This window comes from Leuciscus leuciscus, assembly GCF_965113295.1.
Source record: "Leuciscus leuciscus genome assembly, chromosome: 24".
Taxonomy (NCBI): Eukaryota; Metazoa; Chordata; class Actinopteri; order Cypriniformes; family Leuciscidae; genus Leuciscus; species Leuciscus leuciscus.
Genome location: NC_138723.1, coordinates 26,029,324 through 26,050,740, shown reverse-complemented (window position 1 = coordinate 26,050,740; position 21,417 = coordinate 26,029,324). Strand labels below are relative to the sequence as shown.

The following is a 21,417-nucleotide window of genomic DNA, read 5'->3' as shown; positions in this document are numbered from 1 at the left end:
ACTTCAATTTCAGCTGTAAAGCAGCTGTACGGTACACAATGGTATAACTCCCACAAACAATTCCTTGTTTTGGTTGAATCTATCTCTATATTAGGTCATTATAAAACTTTATTTGAAGTAATCAGGGTGGAAGTGTTTGTTTTAGTATCTTAAATGGCTTATCTCTGTTGGTTTGCTCTATATATCAGAATGTGGACTGTGTTCTTAGCAGAAAAGTCTTTCTTTTAAGTTTTAAATCTCTTTTGCAATAAGAACAGAATAGATCATGTTCATTTGTGTTCCTTTTTTCATGAACAATAGAACTGGTCACTGCCAGCATGACAATTTAGTATAATTGTTGCTTTGTGACACTGTGCAGTTCTCCAATGTCTAAATTTAGACAATTTAATTATACATCTCTATTAAAGAGTCATAATTGAAAGAAGCATCAATTATTTTAGTGTGTGCAATGACACAAGTTGTTGCTAAAAACAAGTTGCAAGAAGCATTAGTCATGGTTTAATTTAGGCATTGTCATGTAAATAAAATCTTAGAGATAGTCCATAAACCTTCCTTAGAAATCAAAATGATAGTGTATATATATATATATATATATATATATATATATATATATATATATATATAGAGAGAGAGAGAGAGAGAGAGAGAGAGAGAGAAGCACACAAATTAAGCCTTTTTCAGAGAGTTTCCAGCTTTTGTGTGTGTGTGTGTGTGTGTGTGTGTGTGTGTAGAAATATCAAAACAAACAATACAAATTCAATACATTTCAAATGCTAGGGGGAGGTATAAACAGTATTATGGGAATACTTAAAGAATGTAGCCTACATGTTTGTAAAATTCGAATAGCTTTTTGTTTCTTCGAGGGCAATATTGACTCAATATAATGCTTCACTTCATTTTAAATGCACATTTATGAATGTGAAATTTACACTTATCAAAATAATTTTTTTTATAAAATAAGTGCGGGGTAGATTGTTTCCAGCTCTGCCCAATGAAACAATTATTCGTTGCGTCACAACAGGCCACGCCCACACGCAGTTGCTCCACATGAACAGGCGTGTGGGCGTGGCCTCAGAATGACGCTCACTTGTTGCTTCACAGGATAAGTGAAACTTTTCCAACGAAACATTAACGGACCTTTGACACAACTTCTCTTCTGGCAGGACGGCTCGCGCGTCCTTGTTGCTTTGTCAGTTCCAACAGACACGGGTTAGGTTTTCACAGAAATGTCTCTGGCAGAGCAAAGCCAGCAGTGGTATCCCACCAGCGTCCAGGTAACGGTGCTCCAGGCGCGGGGGTTGCGGATCAAAGGGAAGAATGGCACCAACGACGCGTACGCCATCATGCAGGTGGCTAAGGATAAGTTCTCCACGGCGGTGGCCGAGAAGAGCGTCGCGCCGGTGTGGAAAGAGGAGGCCGCGTTCGACCTGCCGCTCTTTCACCCCAGTAACGCGGAGCGCTGCACCCTACAGGTGTGTGTGATGCACCGGGCTCTGATGGGACCCGATAAAACACTCGGTCAGGCGACCGTCAACCTCCTGGAGCTCCAGGACGATAAATCCCGTAATAAACCAGAGTGAGTGAACGTGACTCTATATGTATCCTGATGACATGTGCATTCTTGAGTTCTGTTGCGTCACATGAAATCCATTACACTGAAACATTTTATATTTTTATATATATATACACACACATATACATAAATAAATAAATAAATAAATACATATACATACATAGGCCTACATACACACACCGCACATTTGGCAGAGGATATCTGATATCCTTCTGACAAACTAAGGCATTTCTCAAGTGCATGTAACTTTTCTCTGCTTCTTATTAGTGTTTGAATGGTATTTCACAAGCATACTTCTGTGCTGAGGGATGCCATCAAATCTTCCTTATGTGGAAATAATGAGCTGAGCTTGGCATTCTCTCATGCACTTGGTCATGGTACACTAGACCGAAGGAAACAGGATTTCTCCCCCCTCAACCAGAACTCTCACAGACCTCCATGTTTTCTTTTAAGGATCAGAAAACCCTAAATGAACGCTAATCGAATGTGGAAACTCATAATAAGATCAAACCGATAATAACTTGTTGGATAGAAATTCCTATTTTGGGTTAATTTGTTCAGAATTTCAGTTTATCCAGTGGGATAATATGTGATTCTTGTTTGAGCTTATTAGGATTGTTTGATGGAAATTCCACTGGCCTTCCACTGGAATGTTTGTTAAAGGTCTGGTGAAACCAACAAAAGATCTGGTGATCGTTCCATCTCGCTGTAATCCAGAGCCACACGGTGTACATTATGCACAGACTTCATGAATAAATTAGTTTAGCTCTAGACATCATTGTAACATAAGTCACGGCAAAGGTCAGAACTGAAATTTAAAAAGTGGCACACAAATCCGTCACGGCATTCTGACCTTCTGGATTTGAAGAGATTGCTTTAAAGAGCTTGTTTTCTTCACCTGCTCTCTGAATGACTTTCATTGTTTGCTTGTAAATGCATAAAGCTTATGAGGCTACTCCTCGTCTGGTCATTTTCATTACGAGAACTAATTCAATCTCATGCTCAAAGGCAGCCAGCGCACGTCTGGCCTTCTGCCGAATAATTGTTTTTCTCTATAAGTTCATCTCACTGTTGAGTCAGAATGAAAGCTGTTTTCTAATGAACTGGCTTCTATGCCGTCAGGTTCTTTTGAGTCTGACTGAGACGTTTCCTGTTGTGATGTGATAGAGTTTATTATGCTAAGTAAGTGATATCTTGTCCTGTTCCAGCGTGGGCTGCTGTTCCCCTCAGGTCAGAGGAACCGGAAACACAGTCAGGTGTCTCGAAGTAAGCGGACTCGTGCGATACTGGACCTCTGTGTTTCTTGTGAACTGATCTGCCGTTCTTATGGTGATTTAAAGGATTAGATGCCAATCTTGTGGCTGACTGACATCAACAGGGTGTTATCGCTGGAAAAGCTCATTTGAATATTCAAGATTCAATTCAGTTGAGCTCAAATGACAGCATTTGCGGCAGTGTCGATTACCACAAAATTAACTGATTTGACATCACATGTCCTTCCTTTTCTTAAAAAAGAAAAAAAAAAAAAGAAAAAAAAAAGGTTGAATGGGGCCAATTTTTGGAGGACCTAAAAGTAAAAATGTGAATCTTTAATACATTGTTATTTGATATATGTTTTTTTTTTTGTATTATTTTGTGTGTGTGTGTGGTAATCAGCATTATGCTACATCAATTAAGCATAACTTGTATTGAAACCAGTATATTGCTTAATTTTCAAGAAGCTGATTCATTCTTTCTGCCAACACTTTAAATTATTTCCTGTACTTCTCTTTGCTGTACTTCTCTACGAATTTCACTGATATCAGTATTTTCTTATCTACTGTTCTTAACTAGGCTAGTTCCTGGTTTTTCTTTTATCATAATATTAGAAAATAAATGTCATTACTTATAAAACGTTTATTTATTTTTTTGGCATTAGTTAACATTTATTAATTTTTGGTATTAAGGCTAACAGTCAGTTACACTGCCGTTCAAATGTTCGGAGTCAGTTGAGATGATTATAATAATCTTTTTTCTTTTTTTTTTTAAAGAAATGAATTATTTTATTCAGCAAGAATGTGTTAAATTGATCAAAATTGACTGTAAAGACATTGATCAAGTTATAAAAGATTTCTATATCAAATAAATGCTGTTCTTTTGAATATTTATAAAAATAATAAATGTTTCTTGAGCAGCAAATCAGCATATTACTTCTGAAGAATCATGTGACTGAATGGCGTAATGATGCTGAAAATTCAGCTTTGCATCACAAGAATAAATTACATTTTAAAATATTTTAATATTAGAAAATGGTTATTTTAAATTGTAATATTTCACAATATTGCTGTTTTACTGTATTTCTGATTAAATAAATGCAGCGTTGAGCATAAGAGCCTTCTTTCAAAACATTAAAATACCTTACCAACCCTAAACTTTTAAACATCAGTGTATGTGTTTTAACACCCATCAGAGCCTTGGTGTGTAACTCACACCCCTTCTGTGCACATTTAAGCTTGCACTCAGATTCCCCTGTTATATTGTACAGTTCTTTAAATAAAACAGTATTTTGGAGAAGGTCAAATATCTAACATCCCTTTTTCTGGTTTCTGATTGTTCTGTTTGTGCCCCAGTTCTCTCTCCGGCTTTGACACACATGTTGCCTGATAACTCCAGTTCTGTTAGCGTGGCTTGTCAACTGCTTCAGACTTCAAAGTCAAGAAAGCATTTAGTTTTCTCTCTGTCATACATATAGAGGACGCTTCAGAGGATATGCCTAAAATATGCTAAATGCCTCATGCTAATACAGAAGCTCCCGAAAGTCATCAGCCGTTTCTTTCTGCGTGACCTTATTCATCCACAGTAACTCAGGCAGAATGGGAGCACGTCTTCTCCGACTGCTAACAAAGTTTTCGTTGTTGGCAGCCTGTTGTCGTCTTGTCTCCTTTGAATATTACAGGTTCTGTCAGGATCACTATAGTCATATACGATTGACAGTTAGCATACAGTTTGGATTGGCGGTATAGTTCTGTTCTGGGTGAGAACTCCCTGTGCATCTAATCCGCCTAGCATGGATAAGAGCAGGAGAGCAGCGATAACCCCCCTTAGGGTAAACAGAACAGAACCAACATGAATGTATTGCAGATATTATTAATTCAAGACTTTAATGTACAACATAATTCGAGAATTTAGTCTAATTCAAGTGTTTAGTCTAATTCAAGGGGAATTAAAATACCAAATCCTGACAGACGAGAGGAGGAGCTGGGGAGGGAGGAGGGTAATTCACTCCTGAGAAACACGATAGCAGCTGATAATACTGAAGAGCTTATATATATATATTAAGGGTGTCACGATTTCGATTTTAAATCAAAATCAATAGAAATTAATGCTCAATCTCGATTATCGAATCAAAAAATGGAATCGTCAATGCTGCCACGCCCCATATGTCACGTCAGCTCGGCTTGCCTGTAATAGGTAAAACTCCTTTTCTCGAGAATATTGAAGCCTTTATTTTAAAACGCATTGCAGCTGCACAGCGAGAGCATCATAGCTCGTCTGAGTGAGCTGATTGGCTGTGCTGCGGCAACTGCACGAACCTATGGCGAGTAGGAGCGCTTGGCACCCTGCCAACCTCGAGCGCGCCAATTTGGACGCGGCTGAAGTGTATAAATTCAGAGAAAATTCGCCAAAGGACTTTAGGTTTAAATCGACTGAAGCGAAGTACCTGATATGAGCGAAAAAGCACGGCAGGGCAACGCAGTACTCGTTCCCTTATCTCTAAGGGAACCGAGGTTACGTAAGTAACCAAGTACGTTCCCTTACGAGAACGTTCTCTCGTACTGCGTTGCAAACGCTGTGGGAACCCAATTTAAAACGCCGTGCCATTCGCCTGTGACTGCTCTGAGGAGTCCAGGGAGCCCCAGGACTGTAATAGGTTATATTGTTTAAGTTTCCAATTGACTGAAGATATAAGTTATTGTTACATTGTTGTTAATAAACGTTTTAAATTTGACAATCTAGTGTGTGTGGTACATTGCGAACAAAGGTCAGATATTATTATATTGCATAAAAGTCTAAAAATGGCTTAGCATGTGCTTTCAAAAAAAACTTTTTTTTAAATCGAGAATCGAATCGAATCGTGACTTTAGAAATCGAAAATGTAATCGAATCGAGGATTTGGAGAATCGTGACACCCTTAATATGGATGCTGTGATAGGCGTCGTATTCCTATAGGTAGACGTGGATCAGCTGAGAGTCAGCTGATGCGAGCTTGACTAACGTGACCTGCCAGAACTGACGCTACGCTTGATTTTTGCAATAAGTTAAATTTAATGTCTTTTATCTCAGCAGAAATAATTCAAGATTATGAAGACTTAAATAGGAAAACTGGGCATTCCAAGGCCGCTTCCACCAGTCTGCCATGGATAGGCTTACCAGAGTAAAAAATCGCCTTGCTTTAGTAGGAAATACCTCGAAACGTTTAGTCATAATGGTGTCGACTTGTACTGTTAATGTGTGCAGGAATTCAAATAGTAAACGTTTAGCGGGAGTGAGTTACTTGCGGTTTCCAGTGAAGGATCCAGAGCGTTGTATAGGCAGTGATTAAAGGCTGCAAAGACTCGTAAATATGGAGAGAATTCTGCCATGGAAAATCAGCAACATTTCAAACTGGTGTGTTTTGCTTCATCTGGCAGACTTTTTCAGACAAATTTCTCGGCCCAGGTAACATGGAGAACGAGTAAACATTGTTAATTTACATATACCACCAACATTGTTTATTTTCAACCCACTTTGTATTGTTACACAAAGTTACTGGTTTGGAAATATCAATAAGTTCCTATAAAGCATCATGTTTTTGTCACATGACAAAATATGTCTGAGCAACATAGATAGTTTGTTGAATATCAGCAACTAAGTGAAGCAAGGTCCCTGCGCTGCTGTGTGTGATAAAACAGTCCTGTCAGTCCGCGGTCTTATCAGCGCACTGGCACATACAGGAAGTCAAGCTGTTGAGAGACACACTGGAACAATGAGACATCCAGTGCTGATTCATCTGATGCTGCGAGTGCTTCCTGTCAGGGCACTGCTGTTATTGAGGATCTTTCAGGGCAGAACATGAGCTTATCAAGAACTTTACTTATTTTGTTTTTTTTATTCTCTTACCTGACACTTTCCATAAGGAGGGCACAAAATTGTCACTTCAACAAATGGTCAATGAACACTTATATATGAGCATGTTTTAATGTGTTAAATTAGTGAAATAATAATTGTTTTACAACTTTATTACCACATGTTGGTTTGACAAGTGTACACTTCACATAAATTAATAAAAAATATATTTTGATCACTTTGTCCTATGCTGTATGGTTGATTTGATATCTTTATTTCGAACATGAAGAAAAAATTATATTAAAATAAAACAGTTTAAGTTGAAGTACTGTAATAACTAAATTTATAATAACTAAACTAAAACTAAAAAAACAACTAAAGAAACATGTTTAAAAATAAAAACCTAATTCAAAGTATTAACAAAAACTATAATAGTATATCGATAATACTAAAATCTGAAGACACTTGTTTCCAAAGAGAATTTTAAGTGAATTTTATGAGGAACATTTTAAGAATATATTTTTGTAATGGAGAAATCATGATGTAACATCAAAAGTAAATATCACTTTAATATATTATTTTAAAGTAATGACATTGCATGATTTTAACATTTGTGTTTTTTTTTTTTATTAAAAATAGCTCGTTTTCATGTTAAGTTAATTCTTGACTAGCTTATCTAAAAGGTCTCACAAAAAAAAAAAAAAACTCTCAAACAAGACAACACCCTGTTGTAACTTCCCTTCTGTGAACAGAACTGTAATGCAACTTGTGTGCAGTTGACCGCGGTCTGAATGACATCACAGTTTGCATCAGTGCATTTCTATGGGTGTGAGGTGTTGTCCGAACATGTCGTGTGAAATGAGCACCTCCCAGATGCTTGTGCAAAGCCGTTTCTCTTGTCATTGTGTAGTTAGTTGGTTTGAACATGTATTGTTTAAAGGCATAATTGTGATTGCTTATGGTTCAGTCTCTCCAGGACTTGATTCAGCAACTTTCTGGTTACCAGCCCCCTAACCACTTCTTTTTAATGCCTTGAAATTCCTGTTTTACACCATGATTTCAGTTATTCAGGCTCTTAGTTTTATGTCTAGTAAAGCCAAAACTCTGCCATATCAAATATTAGATTATTTCCGTGTAGTAAACATTAAAACATCCATGCTGTGATTCAGAAATGTAGTCAAGCGACATTAAAAGCCTTGTGATAAAATCTTGATTGCATATTCAATATTGCTTTGTTGTCAGAACAAAATTAACCAACATTGTGATGATTTGAATGATAACCTAGTGAAATGGTCTTGAAATTTTACATGCTTTTAAAATGTTTTAGTTAATATATAGGTGAATATTGCTGTTTAGATATATTATGTTGCATAAAAATCATTCAAGTTAATTTAATGCAAATCAGTGTGGAAAACAAGATTTGAGTATTTTATAAAACTAAATTGGTGTACTTCTTCTTGTTTTACTTCTGCTTGGCAACAACAATCTATATTTTGATTATGATCTCTCTGATAAAAGAACCCCCAGCTTTTTGAGCCATTTCAGAGCAAATATATAAATATCATGGCCGAAATGGAGTTGTTTTTAGCAATATTGTCCATTATTACTAGCCAGTATGTTATTCTCTGACGTAGATGTGCTGTGTAATGGTGCTAAATGTTGTTGAGGCGTAGGAGAGCGGCAGAGATCATTTACTAATAATCCCAGGGTTATATTTAGCTCCAGAGTCATCACAGTATTATTCATCAGATAGACACAGAGTATTTAAACACACGCCCAACATGTTATTTTCTCCACAGCATTATCATCACTGTATTACTCACTGTGTCCAGTGCATGTTCTGTCGTCATGAACACAAACCCCTGGTTTCACAGACTAAAATGAGCTGTTAACTGAAAAATATCTTCAAATATGTCAGCCCTTGTTTTGTCTCAAGATGCACACCAGTAATATTTTTTTTTTTTCTAAGGCACGATTAAAAAGCTACTTAATGTCTAATCCTGGCTTAATCTAAGCCTTGTCTGTGAAACAAGACCTTAAAGTAGCAGCTGCTGTTTAAGTGGCTTGTTGAGAGGCATAAAGACTCAATTCAATAGTGATCATCACCAGTTCTCCATTTTTTTCCCCTCTGGACCTCTTAGAAGAAAACAAGACAATTATCCAAGCATTTCATTGCCAAACCCTGAAGTCAGGCACTCGTATTTTAGCCTATATATGGCTTTTTCCTATTTTGTCTAAAATGCAGATTTTAATTTCAAAATGCACTTTCATTTGAGACAATTATCCCTCTATGCATGCAGTAGACTTTTCAAGTCATTGTCCTCCGCTAGTGTCCTTGAGTTACGATAAGACAGTCACTTGGTCATTGAACTGTAATGTGCTATTCTGGTTTATTGGTGTTGAGGAATGTCAACAATCACGTGAATCTATTTACACAGACTTAGGGATTTATTTTATTTTATCACAAACCTTATGCCAGGCACTATCTGGCATATTTTATATTGGGTTTTCCTGCAATGATTAAAGTTGTTTAAAGAAACCTGTTTGGCTCTTATAAGGTTTTAGTGAACTGCCATTTTTTTTCCTCGTAAACTCCTCATCTGACCCTAATATGCCAAAGTGTGTTTTCTGCCCTGAGTGTCAGTAATGTGTCATTCACAGAGCTTTCTCTAAATTGCTTTTCTAAGCCACCCACTCAATTCTCACAGCCATACGCCACTGCTTTTCCATAAAATGAGGTTTGTGTGCCGTTACAGCAACCTTGTGTCCTCATCTTATTCCTCGGTTTTTCATGGATCTAAGTTTGTTGTTTCTTACAGTCGTGTTAGCTCAGTCATTAATTTCCTACAACTTGATATGTCTCTTATTGTTGCTCAGAAACCGCTTGCTCAAGGTTGTACGTTGTTTTTTGGGCATTTTAGATTGATGGACCTATTTTATTGATGCCCAAAAGGAAAATGCAGGGTTTTAAATTCAAACTGTCCAATGCAGTCGATTTTTGTTTGTTTTTGTTTTGGACCCTGAAATCATTCTCCGCCAGTGTCCTTGAGTTATAACAAGACAATGTCTAGGTCATTGAACCGTAATATGCCACTCTGGTTTAGTCGCTGAGGAATGTCAACAATCACATAAAACTATTTACTTGGACTTTGGAATCCCATAGCTTTGAGTGCACAATAACCTTGTCATTTTTGCAATTCTGACCAGTTTTGCAAAGTGTAACTACATGGCACGACACAATCTTATTCTAAAATCTCATATTTTATCTCAATCTTGCCTCTGGCTTTCTTTTTTCTTTGATGACGGGGGTTCTCTGGGAAATGAAAAATGCTTGAAACTAAACATCCTGTGCTATTTGTTTCCAACAGATGGTTTAAATTGATGGGCAAGACGGGGAAAGCTGACAAAGACCGGGGTGAGGTGCTCCTAGATATTCAGTTCATGAGGAACAACATGACAGCCAGCATGTATGACCTGTCCGGGCCGGACAAGTCACGCTCACGGCTTGGCAAGCTTAAGGATAAGCTTAAAGGGAAAAAGAAAGATGGGATGTCAGATTCTGCTTCCGCCATTGTGCCTTCATTTGGACAGGTACTGACTGATAGCGAGGGTGAGGAAGAACCTGACGTCACACCTGGAGCCAAAAAGAAGAATAAACTGAAGTCTCTCTTTGCACCCAAGCCGGGTTTGCACCGTAACATGTCCCAGTCCATGTCCACGCTCGCCACCCTGCCTGAAAAAGACTCGGCCATCAGTCTGAGCAGATCGTCTGGCCTAAATGTAGAGTCTCCTGAAGGTATCACCACACAATGCATTGCTGCAATATTGATATATCTGCTACCATATTGTTCTTGTAGGTTAGTACAGTTTAATGGCAGCAATGCCAAGGTTATGGATTCGATCATGAGAGTAATCATGAACTGATTAATTTATGCTCTTGTATCTGCCAAATGTAAATATTGATATTATCCATTATTAATTATACTGGTTTAGTCTGCTTTAGCTGAAGTTGGAATCAAATCATATTTATTTATTTATTTATTCTAAAATTAAAACTATAAAGTATTTCCCAATGACATAAGGAATCAAGTCATATTCATTTAAAATTCTGACCTATATTAATAGAGATGCACCAGTCGACCGGCCATACATTTTGTTTTATTTTGGCCGATCTCTATTCTGGACTTGCGCACAAACTCTATTGCAATCATTTACCAAAATCTCATTTGTGTGGAAATATTTCGAAGTCTGTAAACAGTGCGTTAGCACAGGACAGATACAGACGTGCCAGCAGAGTAAATACTGTACCAGGCACAAACAAGCTCTGTTCACAATGTTTAAAAAAATAAGAAAAATATAAAAATTGGACTGATTGCATTTTCTTTTCCTCTTACCTCCGTATAAAATAGTGTTTACAAGCGCAGCGCTGCGGTGTACAAGCGTTACCTTAAGAAACCGCTGCTGTTCCATAAGCGCCACCTACTGTCAGAGAGTGAATTTGCATTTTCATTCAGTCCGTCTGCTGTTTTTGTTCTGTGCAGGTGTCTGCCAAAATCTTTAAATTAGTGAGAAATTTCAGTGGTGTTATATTATTGATATCTCTTTTTATCTTCAAAGGCAAAAAGAAATTTAAATTTCTGAAGCACAAGCGGACTGAAAGCTCCGACAGCAAGGTTTCCCAAGGTACCGGCTCTCTTGGAACGGGCATGGTGCAGGGCAATGTGTGCATCAATGGCAGTCATGTCTACACGAAAGAGCAAGAGAACAGAGCTGGTTCCACCTTCAGCCTGAACAGCTCAGGCCATGGGTCCATGGAGGACCTGCGCAGAGGTCATGACCAGAAAACCTCAGTGAACTCTCTTAAAACCTCTGACCTGCAAACTCAAGATAATTCAGTGGAAGAGATGCACAGAAAACAAGAGGAACAGAGGAAACAGGAAGCGAAAGTCAGGGAAAGACTAGAGGAGGAAAGGAGACAGGCTGAAGAGGAGAAATGGATTGAGAGAGAACAGGAAAAAAAGAGATTAGAGGAGGAGAGGAAACGGTTGGAAAGAGAGGAAGAGAAGAGGAAGCTAGAGAAACAGGTAGAGGAGAGGAAAAAGATTGAGAGAGAGGAAGAGAGAAAGAGGATAGAGAGGGAAGAGGAGCGGAAACGGATGGAGAGAGAGGAAGAGAAGAGGAAGCTAGAGAAACAGGAAGAGGAGAGAAAAAGGATTGAAAGGGAGGAAGAGAGAAAGAGGATAGAGAGGGAAGAGGAGCGGAAATGGATGGTGAAGGAGGAAGAGAAGAGGAAGCTAGAGAAACAGGAAGAGGAGAGAAAAAAGATTGAGAGAGAGGAAGAGAGAAAGAGGATAGAGAGGGAAGAGGAGCAGAAACGGATGGAGAAGGAGGAAGAGAAGAGGAAGCTAGAGAAAAAGGAAGTGGAAAGAAGAAGGATTGAGAAAGAGGAGACAGAAAGGAAAAGGATTGAGCAGGATGAAATTATCAGAATAAAGAAGGAACAGGAAAGAATTAGACAGGAAGAGGAAAAAAGAGGGGTTGAGGAGGAGAGGATCAAAGAGGAGAAAAGGAAGAGAATGGAGGAAGAGGAAAAGGAAAAGGCAAGGAAGGAACAAGATAAACTGAGAAAAATGGAGGAAGAGGAGAGAACAAGACTTGAGAATGAAAAGCTGCGAAAAAAAGGAGAGACGGGAAAGATTGAGATGGGAAGACGCGCTGAAGAAGAGGAAAGACGACGGAAGGAAAAAGAAAAGGTGGAAGCAGAGGAAAAGAGGAAAAGGGAAGAGGAGAGAAGAATGACTGAGGAGAAAGAAACGAAAGAGCAAGAAAGGTTACGGCTGGAAAAAGAGAAGGTGGAGTTCGAGAAAAAGAAAATGGAAGAAAGGATGAGAGAGGAGCAGGTGAGAAAAATGGCTGAGGAAGAGGAGAAGAGGAAGCTGAAAGAGAAAGCAGACCAGGAGAGAATCAGGCAAGAGAAAGAAGAAATGGAGAGACAGAGGAAAGAGAAAGAACAGCGGCCCGAGGTGAAACCCAGGAGTGCTCGACTGAATACAAGTAAAGCACCTGACAAGATCAACTCAGACTTCACCCCATCCACCAATCCCTTTGAAGACCTTCTCTCAGTAGATGAGAGCTCCACCAATCCCTTCGAGCAAGCCACCGTTCCTCAACCTGAAGCCCTCAGTCGCTCAACCAAAGTGTCTGCGGTCAAGCCAAGGTCAGTTTCTTACCTGAAACCACAGAAGCTTGTGTATTTAAACTACACCCTTCGGCATTATTCATGAAACATGAACAGATTTTTCATGTAAATCCTTAATGAATTCAATCTTATATTAATTGTTGCCTAAGAATGTTTTTTTTATTTATTTTATGATTTACACAGAATATCTGTTTGTGTTACATGAATCAGGCCCTAAACCACAACATGACATCTTAGTAATTTATGAAAGCAGTGAAAGCAAAATGCTGTGGTAAGTGTTAAAATCAGCCAATCAGAACACTTTTTATGTTTAATATGCAGCTACTGTATTTGGGGTAGATTTTGGACAAATGGTATCTTGCTTAAACCGTTCTAAAATATAAATAAGCAAACTACTACATTTTAAAAATAAAAATTTATTTGACAGCAAATTGACCAGTCAGTTGAACGTATTTAGCTTGTCAAGTCACATTTTATTTATATAGCGCTTTTTACAATACAGATTGTTTCAAAGCAGCTTTACAGAGAAAACAGGAAAATAATGCAAAAAAGTTTGTTTCCAGAAGAAAAAAGCGTCACAGTCCAACTAAAGTTCAGTGATGTTTTATTTTTGTTTTAAAAAAAAGTTATTAATTTAGTTCATTTATATATAAACCATGATGTCATCGTCCAGCTCAGTTCTTGTATAATAGTGTCAATGCAGGCAGATCAATATTATTGTTGAATATTATATTAAATGTTAAATTTAATGTCCCCATCCCTCCAAGTTTGTTTACCAATCAGAACCAAAAGGAAGCACTCCTTTTTCATGAAGTTTGTGGCTTGACAGACATCCGGCAGACTCTAACAACTCAACGTCTTTGGAGCTTACTGACAGTCCATGTTCTTCATAACTCATTCATGTATCATTTCACAGAACTGTTTCAAATCATTCTCCAAACGTCTCCTTTTTACCAATTCTGCTGGAAGGCAAATCCATGACCTGTGATCACAGCTTTAATATTAAAGACATGGAAGTGTCTCTCAGTGTTTCTGTGGTATGCTTAGACTCAATTTCAGTGTGGTAGGGTCCATAACACCATGCTGCCATGATTAACACCGGCCTCTAAGAGCTTTTAGCACCATAATGAAATATGCAGTACTCTGTGTGTGTGTGTGTGTGTGTGTGTGTGGTTGTGAGCGTGTCTGTTCATGTCCTAAAAACGTCTTGCATGAGAAGCAGTTGTTTTGAAACTTTTTCAAGGACTCCCAATATAATAGAGACATGTACAACTTCTATTAGTCTTTCTCTATCATATTTTCTGAAGATGATTGCCATACCGACTAAGTTGAATAACCCTTAACCAAATGAAATACAAAAACCTGAATAAACGAAATCTTTCTTACTGTCGTATCTGTTTATCTATTTATTTTCTGCTGAGATGCATTAATGCTGACAGATATTTATAAGGTCTCTAACCCTCTTTGTGTTAACTCTTGTGTGGTACTTGATTGAGGTCTAACCCAGAGGAAACTGGATAAATCCAGAGGAAACTGTTTTCCCTGGAAAACAGCTGATCAAGCAGTTCCTTTTCTCTGACTCATGTGTTTAGACTTGAGGGCTTCATAATGGTTCTGGAATGTGTAGGAGACTGGAAGTAGACAACACGATTTGTGGGTGGCTCTTTAAATCTAAACCAGTTATCTCTAGCAGTTAAAGAAAGAACGTTCTGTCCTCAAATTTTCCTTCTGAATTTGTCTCAGAAAGCTTTGTTGCTCAAATGTAATAAATGTCCATAGACTTATTCCAAACAAGTTTAGAATGACATGAGATTGAGTAAATTATGGCATAATTTTAATCCTGGTTTTTAATGAAAGTAAATAGGGTCAGTTTTAATGTGTTTAATGCTTTCAGTGGTTTTGATTGTTATTGAGCAAAGCAAAGTGGCTTTATCTTGCAACGTATTTAGACTTTTAGCAGATGTGTTTGATCGAGTTTAATCTTCCCTCTCATTAATCCTGCTCCTTCAGTTCTTCTGTTTCTGGAAACTTCTTTTCACAAGCATCTGTGCCAAACACCAACCCATTCTTAGATGATTCTGATGTTATTAGCGGAAACACAGAGAGCGTTGTCAGTCTCAGAAACATCGCAGAAAGATCAGAGAAGAAACGACGTGCCCCGGTGCCTCCCCAGAACAAGGCGCAGATGGAAAAACCAGACATCCCTCCAAGAGCACCAGCAATTCCTCAAGCCACACAAAGTTTTCAATCTAGAGCATCTGAGGAAGGTGGAGACTCTGATTCCTGCAGTTTACGACAAGACAAACGTCCCGCACCTTTACTACCAGATGTCTCAAAGAACAGGCAAGAAATGCAAAATGAACACGCAGACCAATCTACGATGACTCCTCATATTGGAGAATGGAGAACTACTAGATTCCAGGAAAAAGACCAGATGAACCAAGGGCGCCCAGTCTCGCAGGATGAGTCAAGGACTTTTGACGCAGACAATTTTAGGAACACCAGTTTATCACATCTTAGCCAGAGTCTTCCCAGTAACAGACAAGAAACCAACCCTTTTATATCTACCGAGGTCAAAGTAAATAAACACAACAAAGGTCCAGCTCCAAAGCCTGTAATACAGTCAACATCATGCAAGAATTCTGCATCTGCACCTAAACCCGAACCCAACAACCTAGCCATTCGTAATGTCTGCTTGACTGAACATGCTGTATCCCTTGTTGAAGACAGAGCTACCTCAAACTCTTGCATTGATCAACTAGATGAGTCTTCAAACCAGTTTACTGGAAAGCTTGTATCTGAAGAGCCTTCCACCAAACCTGAGTCTGTGCACTCTGATGACCTTTCCTCAAGAGACAGTAGACAAGCGGATTTGCCAGCAAAGTGTAAACTAGACTTTCTTGAAAACGACATTTCTTTAAGGTCTGAACCAATCCCTGGAACAGTTCTTTGCCATATTGAAAATGTCCTGCCTGATATTGGTGTTTCCAAAAAGAGTCGGGCCCCGTTGCCTCCTGCCAATTCAGCAGCAACTGGCAACCAGAACTCAAGCCAGCAACCAGAAGCTGTACTGAAGTCAACCAGTCAACCCACCAGACCAGATCAAGACGAGTCATTAACTATTAATAGTAGCATGTCAACCTCATGTTTATCCCTATCCCATGGAAACCCTTCTCTAATCTTGAATCAAGCTCTCAAGAAAAATGAAGTGCAAACTAAGACTGAACATTCTCCTCTGAGAGTGGAAGCAGGCCAAGGGTCAGGGCACCGGTCTCTGCCACAGGCCAGAGTTTCACCGATTGATGTTAAGTCCATCACTGTGCAGAATAATGGAAGTGAACATGAGAGAACAGGTGATACTGCTGCCTTCAAACTCTGCAGGTGAGGCCTCTCGTAGAACTTTTAGAGACCTTTAGAAGTAGTAGCAGATGTCGACGGTAGGTTCCTGTTAGCCATTAGTTAAAATTCTTGAGAATTGAAAAGTTTGAAGTAATGTTCGACACAGAATTACTCTCAAGAGAAGTAGGTTTTTTTTTTTGTCCTTTTCAATTACTCAATTTCAATGGAGAGCCGACAGTAGTATTAGAATGATCTTGGCTCATGAATATTTTGTGAGATGATGCACACCTAGTTTCTGGAGGGCCACTGTACTGCAAAGCATAGCTCTAACCTGCCGCAACATACTGGCATGGACTGCGTTTCCCAAAAGCATAAGTAGATCGTAGAAACCATTGGCACTAGTGGTCTATGATCTACTTGTTTTTAGGTAATGCAGCCCTAGAAGTTTCTAACAATATTGGAGACCTTGATTATCTTGTCCAGGTGTGTTTATTTGGGCTTAGAGCTAAAACCTGCAGGAAGTTGGCCCTCCTGAAGCAGGATCTAGTACCCCTGTCTTGCCCGAATTGTTGCTTACTGCTTGTGTGTTTGATAACCAACAGAACCCTTTGCTTGGTGTTGAAGTTGTCATTTGATGTGGCCAACTGTGTTTGTTCTTTAGACAAGTAACATCAAAAACTCTTATAATTGGCTCTTATAATGTTTGTGTAACTTCCCAAAAAGTAGTCTGTTGAAGACAACAACAAAAGTTCATGTAACTTATTGCCTGACTGCAAGATTTGCATATTGGTCTACATCAGATCACACTCTGGACCCTAGATTACTCATTGTTGGGACTTCCATGTGATGTTCCACATTGCTAGTCTTTCTTAAAAACACAATGGTATAAACTTTTGTCTTTTCAGAGTCTCTGGTGAAATGGATGGGGTGTTTAATATCCCAGTGTGAACCTTCTCCTTTTACATTAACTCTAAAATGGTTATCCAATCAGTGAAAACCACAGATATGAACACTTTCATCTTTGGAAATAAAGGCTTCAATTTTCAGTTGTACATTTTAAAGCAATGTTTCCCAAACCTGCTCGTGGAGGCACACCAAACAGTGCACATTTTGGATGTCTCCCTTATCTGACCCATATATTTCTGGTCTAGAAGTCTCTACTAACGAGCTGATGAGTTGATTAAGGTGTGATTGATTAGGAAGTGTTGGAAAATGTGTAGTGTTTGTGTGCCTCCAGGAACAGGGTTGCGAAACACAGCATTAAAGCCAACAAATTCAGGGCTCAATGTATTTGTTCTTTTTATTTTATTTTTTTATAATTATCTTCTTGCAGATTCCTCCGATTGACTGCTTTGTATTCCACCCCTGTGATCTTAGATCTGCCTGTAAGACTTACAGCTCTCCTTCTCTTGTCAGGCCACATGCAGTAAAACCCTTGAGCACCACTGACAATCATCCAGACCTCAGAGAGACCCAAGACAATTCCAGATGTGCTACAATTACAGATGACATGCAAGTCAAGATGAAGGTAGTGTAAGCTTTTTTTCTTTTTGTTTCTCATCTACTATTGAGCAACCGTTTACCATGCATTGAACAGAAATTTGATATGGTGTTTAAGATGTTGTTCCTCTCACTTGACTTTTTTTTTTAAAGATGATATTTCTGTGTTCCAACTATCTTTTAGGTCCCAGAGGCTAAAGCGACAGGGCCGTACTCCCAGTTAACCAATGAAGAACTCATAAACTTGTTGGAAAAGCAGAAGGTGCAGCTTTCACAAAAGGACTCTAAGATAGGGGAATTGGAGCAGTATATAGACAATCTTCTAGTCCGTGTCATGGAGGAGAACCCCAGCATCTTAATGTCCTTGACCTCGATGAAGAAATCCGTTTGAGGGACAGTATTTTTCTAGTAGAGGGTTTTGTATCTAATGTGCACTATCACAAATATGGGATGAACAACAATACAAGGTTGTGGGCAAATTACAGAGGCCTTTCACTAAACCACACTACTGAGCTGAAGATCAGGTTGATGTATACCTGATTTGACATCTCACACTAAATGGTGACAACATGAATGTTTATTATTTGGCTTGCCGCAGATCCACCTAACCATGTAACTGATAACATGATTTATTTCAAGAATTTAAGTATTTTCCCCAAAGGTTTTTACTGTCCACTTTTTCCATTTGAATTGCTAATATTCTTTGATTGGTTTTCTGTTTTCATGGTATCATCTATTAAATGTTTTGGTCAAAGCATTCAATGGAAGTGATCCCCACATTTTCACTAAGTAAACAAAATTGTGCTGTATATCATTCTTTATGCAAAATATTTTATATTGTGTATGTAGCTGTATAATGTTTTGTAGACCGAGCACTGTATTTAATACATATTGAAGCACTTTAAAAGAATCAGGTCATCTGTAAATAATGAATATGTGATCATTTGTATGTTATGCCTTTTGTCAGGTAACTTTACAGCATTATTATTCTCTTATTCTCAGAATGTATTATTCTGCTTTTGAAATAAAGAATGTCATAGGTGTGGCCTGCCTCACAACATTGTGTCTATGTGCATTTTTAAGAAGGCATTTTTAATTATAATGAAAAGCATTGAGTGAATGTCAGATGACTGTCTACACACAGCACTCTTGGTAATGTTTACATACTGCTGTTCCTCTGAGAGGAAGACTAACCACATTCATTTTAGTGTTACATTCGCAACGATAACTGGTTAATATAATATTACCATAGTTCACACTTAGTATATTAATTTACTGATTGCATTTTATCAGAGGTGTCAAGTAACGAAGTACAAATACTTCGTTACATTACTTAAGTAGAAATTTTGGGTATCTATACTTTACTGGAGTAATTATTTTTCAGATGACTTTTTACTTCTACTCCTTACATTTTCACGCAATTATCTGTACTTTCTACTCCTTACATTTTAAAAATAGCCTCGTTACTCCTAGTTCATTTCGGCTTGTTTTCATTCCGTCTTGTCGTCGTTAAAAAAAAAAAAATTCCCGCCACTGGAGTCCCGCCTCCTGAGCACACATCGCTAAACTGATTGGCTTTGTGTTTTCTTTCTAACTTGTGAGAGGCTGTAGTCACATTTGGTTGTGCGAAGCGCCAAAACTCCTCCGAGTCCTAAGGAAACCTAGATGCGGTAAGCGAGGGAGAAATCAACAGTTCTGTGCTCAAGAATACGGGGCAAATCGCGTCAAATATTGATTTGGGGACAGACGTTTTTACAATATAATGACAATCGTAACATAACACTAACATAATCGTTAGTGTGTGTGTGTGTGTGAGCGAGTGAGCGAGAGAGAGAGTGTGAGTGTTGTGTGTGTGTGTGTGTGAGCGAGTGAGCGAGAGAGAGAGTGTGTGTGTGTGTGTGTGTGTGTGTGTGTGTGTGTGTGTGTGCGAGAGAGAGAGAGAGAGAGAGAGAGAGAGAGAGTGTGTGTGTGTGTGTGTGTGTGTGTGTGTGTGCGCGCAACTCTACATTATAGGGTCAAAATATCCCCACAAAGATGTCAATATTCGAAATCCTTGTCCTTTTTTTGTTCTTTCTTTTTTTTCCGAAAACAGCTTATAAATCAGACTTTTGTTTTTTGAAAATGTAAAAATGCAGACAGTTTTCTGTAATAGGTAAGGTTAGTCTATAGGGGGGTAGAATACACAGTTTGTTTGTACAGTATAAAAATCATTCTATGGAAAGTCCCCATAAAACATGAAAAAATAACATTGCTTGGTCTGTTGAAGACTGGTCTTGTTGAAATGAGAGGCCTGTTGATCAAATCATCCCAGTCTCATCAGCTGGACTGAAAGAAGTGTCAGTGCTCTTAGGAAACTGAAAACATGGCTCAGAGGTCACAAGTGACACGACAGTATTGCTGTGTGTCGTGTCCAACAGGACAAACTGGACAGTATTGATGTGAAACATATGCCAACAGTTCATTTCTGTTAAATGATTAGTTCACTTAGTTAAAAATGAAAATTATGTCATCATTTACTCACTCTCGAGTTGTTTCAAACCAGTTTCTTTCTTCTGCTGAACACATAAGAAGATATTTTGAAGAATGTCGATAACCAGACAGTTGATGGTAGCCACTGACTTCCATAGTATTTTTTTTTTCCTACTATGGAAGTCAATGGGGTCCATCCACTGTCTGGTTATCGAAATTCTTCAAAATATATTCTTTTGTGTTCATCAGAAGAAAGAAATTCATACAGGATTGAAACAGTTTGAGGGTGAGTAAATGATTTTCATTTTTGGGTGAACTATATCCCTTTAATGAAAGATGCAGACATCTGTTTGGCTTCTTCAAAAAGCAAGGAACAAGACAGTATTGCACTATTGCATTGCACTATGAGTGGAGTAAAGTTAAGTCTCTGTTAAACTGCCACCATGTCTTTATTAGTTATTTGTAACATTACAGAATTAATTAATTTACGTATTGTTAAGGTCAATATAGACTAAAAACCTTAATACATTATCCTATTAGTTTCCTGATTCCTCCGCTTATTTAGCTTATTTATTTCGAAAATTAATTTTCTATGGGCATATATACGGCTGAAACAGGTAGCCTAGTGCATCATCCCAAATTTTTCAACATCAACATTTTAATATAATTATAGTCAAATATGGCCTTTAGAGAAATGTGTTTTTTTGAGGAGGGGGGTAGTGCACTATAGGCCCCTGTGGCGCGGCCTAAGCTTTTGTCCTTAATGGCATTTTTTTCCTTACATTACTTTTACTTTTATACTTTAAGTAGTTTTGAAACCAGAACTTTTATACTTTTACTTGAGTAAAAAGCTTGAGTTGATACTTCAACTTCTACAGAAGTCTTTTTAAACCCTAGTATCTATACTTCTACTTGAGTAATGAATGTGAATACTTTTGACACCTCTGCATTTTATATTAGTTTTATTGTAATCTCAGTTATTTTATTAAACTGATATTTTGTCGGACACTAATTTCCCATGATGGTAACTTGTTAACTAACAATAAAATCTTTCCAACTACAAAATAAATAAAATAACCTTCATTACGTCAGAAATGCATAGAAGAGAATATTATTTGCTGGTGTGTTAAGTTTTTTCATGTAAGAGACCTGTGTTAATAAATTATGATGACAGTTTTCTTTTTTATATTTTATTATTATTATTATTTATCGAACATATGTACATAATAAAGGAACTTTTATTGACAACAGT

At 38.0% G+C, this 21,417-nt stretch overlaps 1 protein-coding gene and 1 long non-coding RNA gene across 3 annotated transcripts; one reads left to right on the top strand and one right to left on the bottom strand.

The window, feature by feature from the left end:
• The first annotated feature begins 1,083 nt into the window (after nucleotides 1-1,083).
• On the top strand, nucleotides 1,084-18,754 carry rab11fip1b (RAB11 family interacting protein 1 (class I) b). 2 transcript variants are annotated; one of them, XM_082157826.1, is made up of 6 exons: nucleotides 1,084-1,576; nucleotides 10,027-10,454; nucleotides 11,276-12,875; nucleotides 14,868-16,238; nucleotides 17,613-17,724; nucleotides 17,881-18,754. In XM_082157826.1, the coding sequence occupies exons 1-6, from the start codon at nucleotides 1,227-1,229 to the stop codon at nucleotides 18,085-18,087; spliced, it is 4,068 nt and encodes a 1,355-aa protein (XP_082013952.1). In that variant the 5' UTR covers nucleotides 1,084-1,226; the 3' UTR covers nucleotides 18,088-18,754. The 2 variants fall into 2 exon arrangements, with proteins under 2 accessions (XP_082013952.1, XP_082013953.1); XM_082157827.1 differs by lacking the exon at nucleotides 14,868-16,238 and having other exon boundaries at nucleotides 1,089-1,576.
• On the bottom strand, nucleotides 18,550-21,245 carry LOC309489272. Its single transcript, XR_014202376.1, has 2 exons — nucleotides 21,106-21,245; nucleotides 18,550-18,971 (listed from the first exon to the last, which is right to left on the bottom strand). It is a non-coding gene; the product is annotated as an uncharacterized lncRNA (long non-coding RNA).
• Nucleotides 21,246-21,417: the final 172 nt, after the last annotated feature.

Bases quoted from the DNA above. Each gene is read 5' to 3' on its own strand.
- rab11fip1b (XM_082157826.1), top strand. From the start codon at position 1,227: ATGTCTCTGGCAGAGCAAAGCCAGCAGTGGTATCCCACCAGCGTCCAG. The intron at 10,455-11,275 runs GTATCACCACAC...TTATCTTCAAAG, and splicing joins AAATGTAGAGTCTCCTGAAG to GCAAAAAGAAATTTAAATTT. The intron at 16,239-17,612 runs GTGAGGCCTCTC...TTCTCTTGTCAG, and splicing joins GCTGCCTTCAAACTCTGCAG to GCCACATGCAGTAAAACCCT.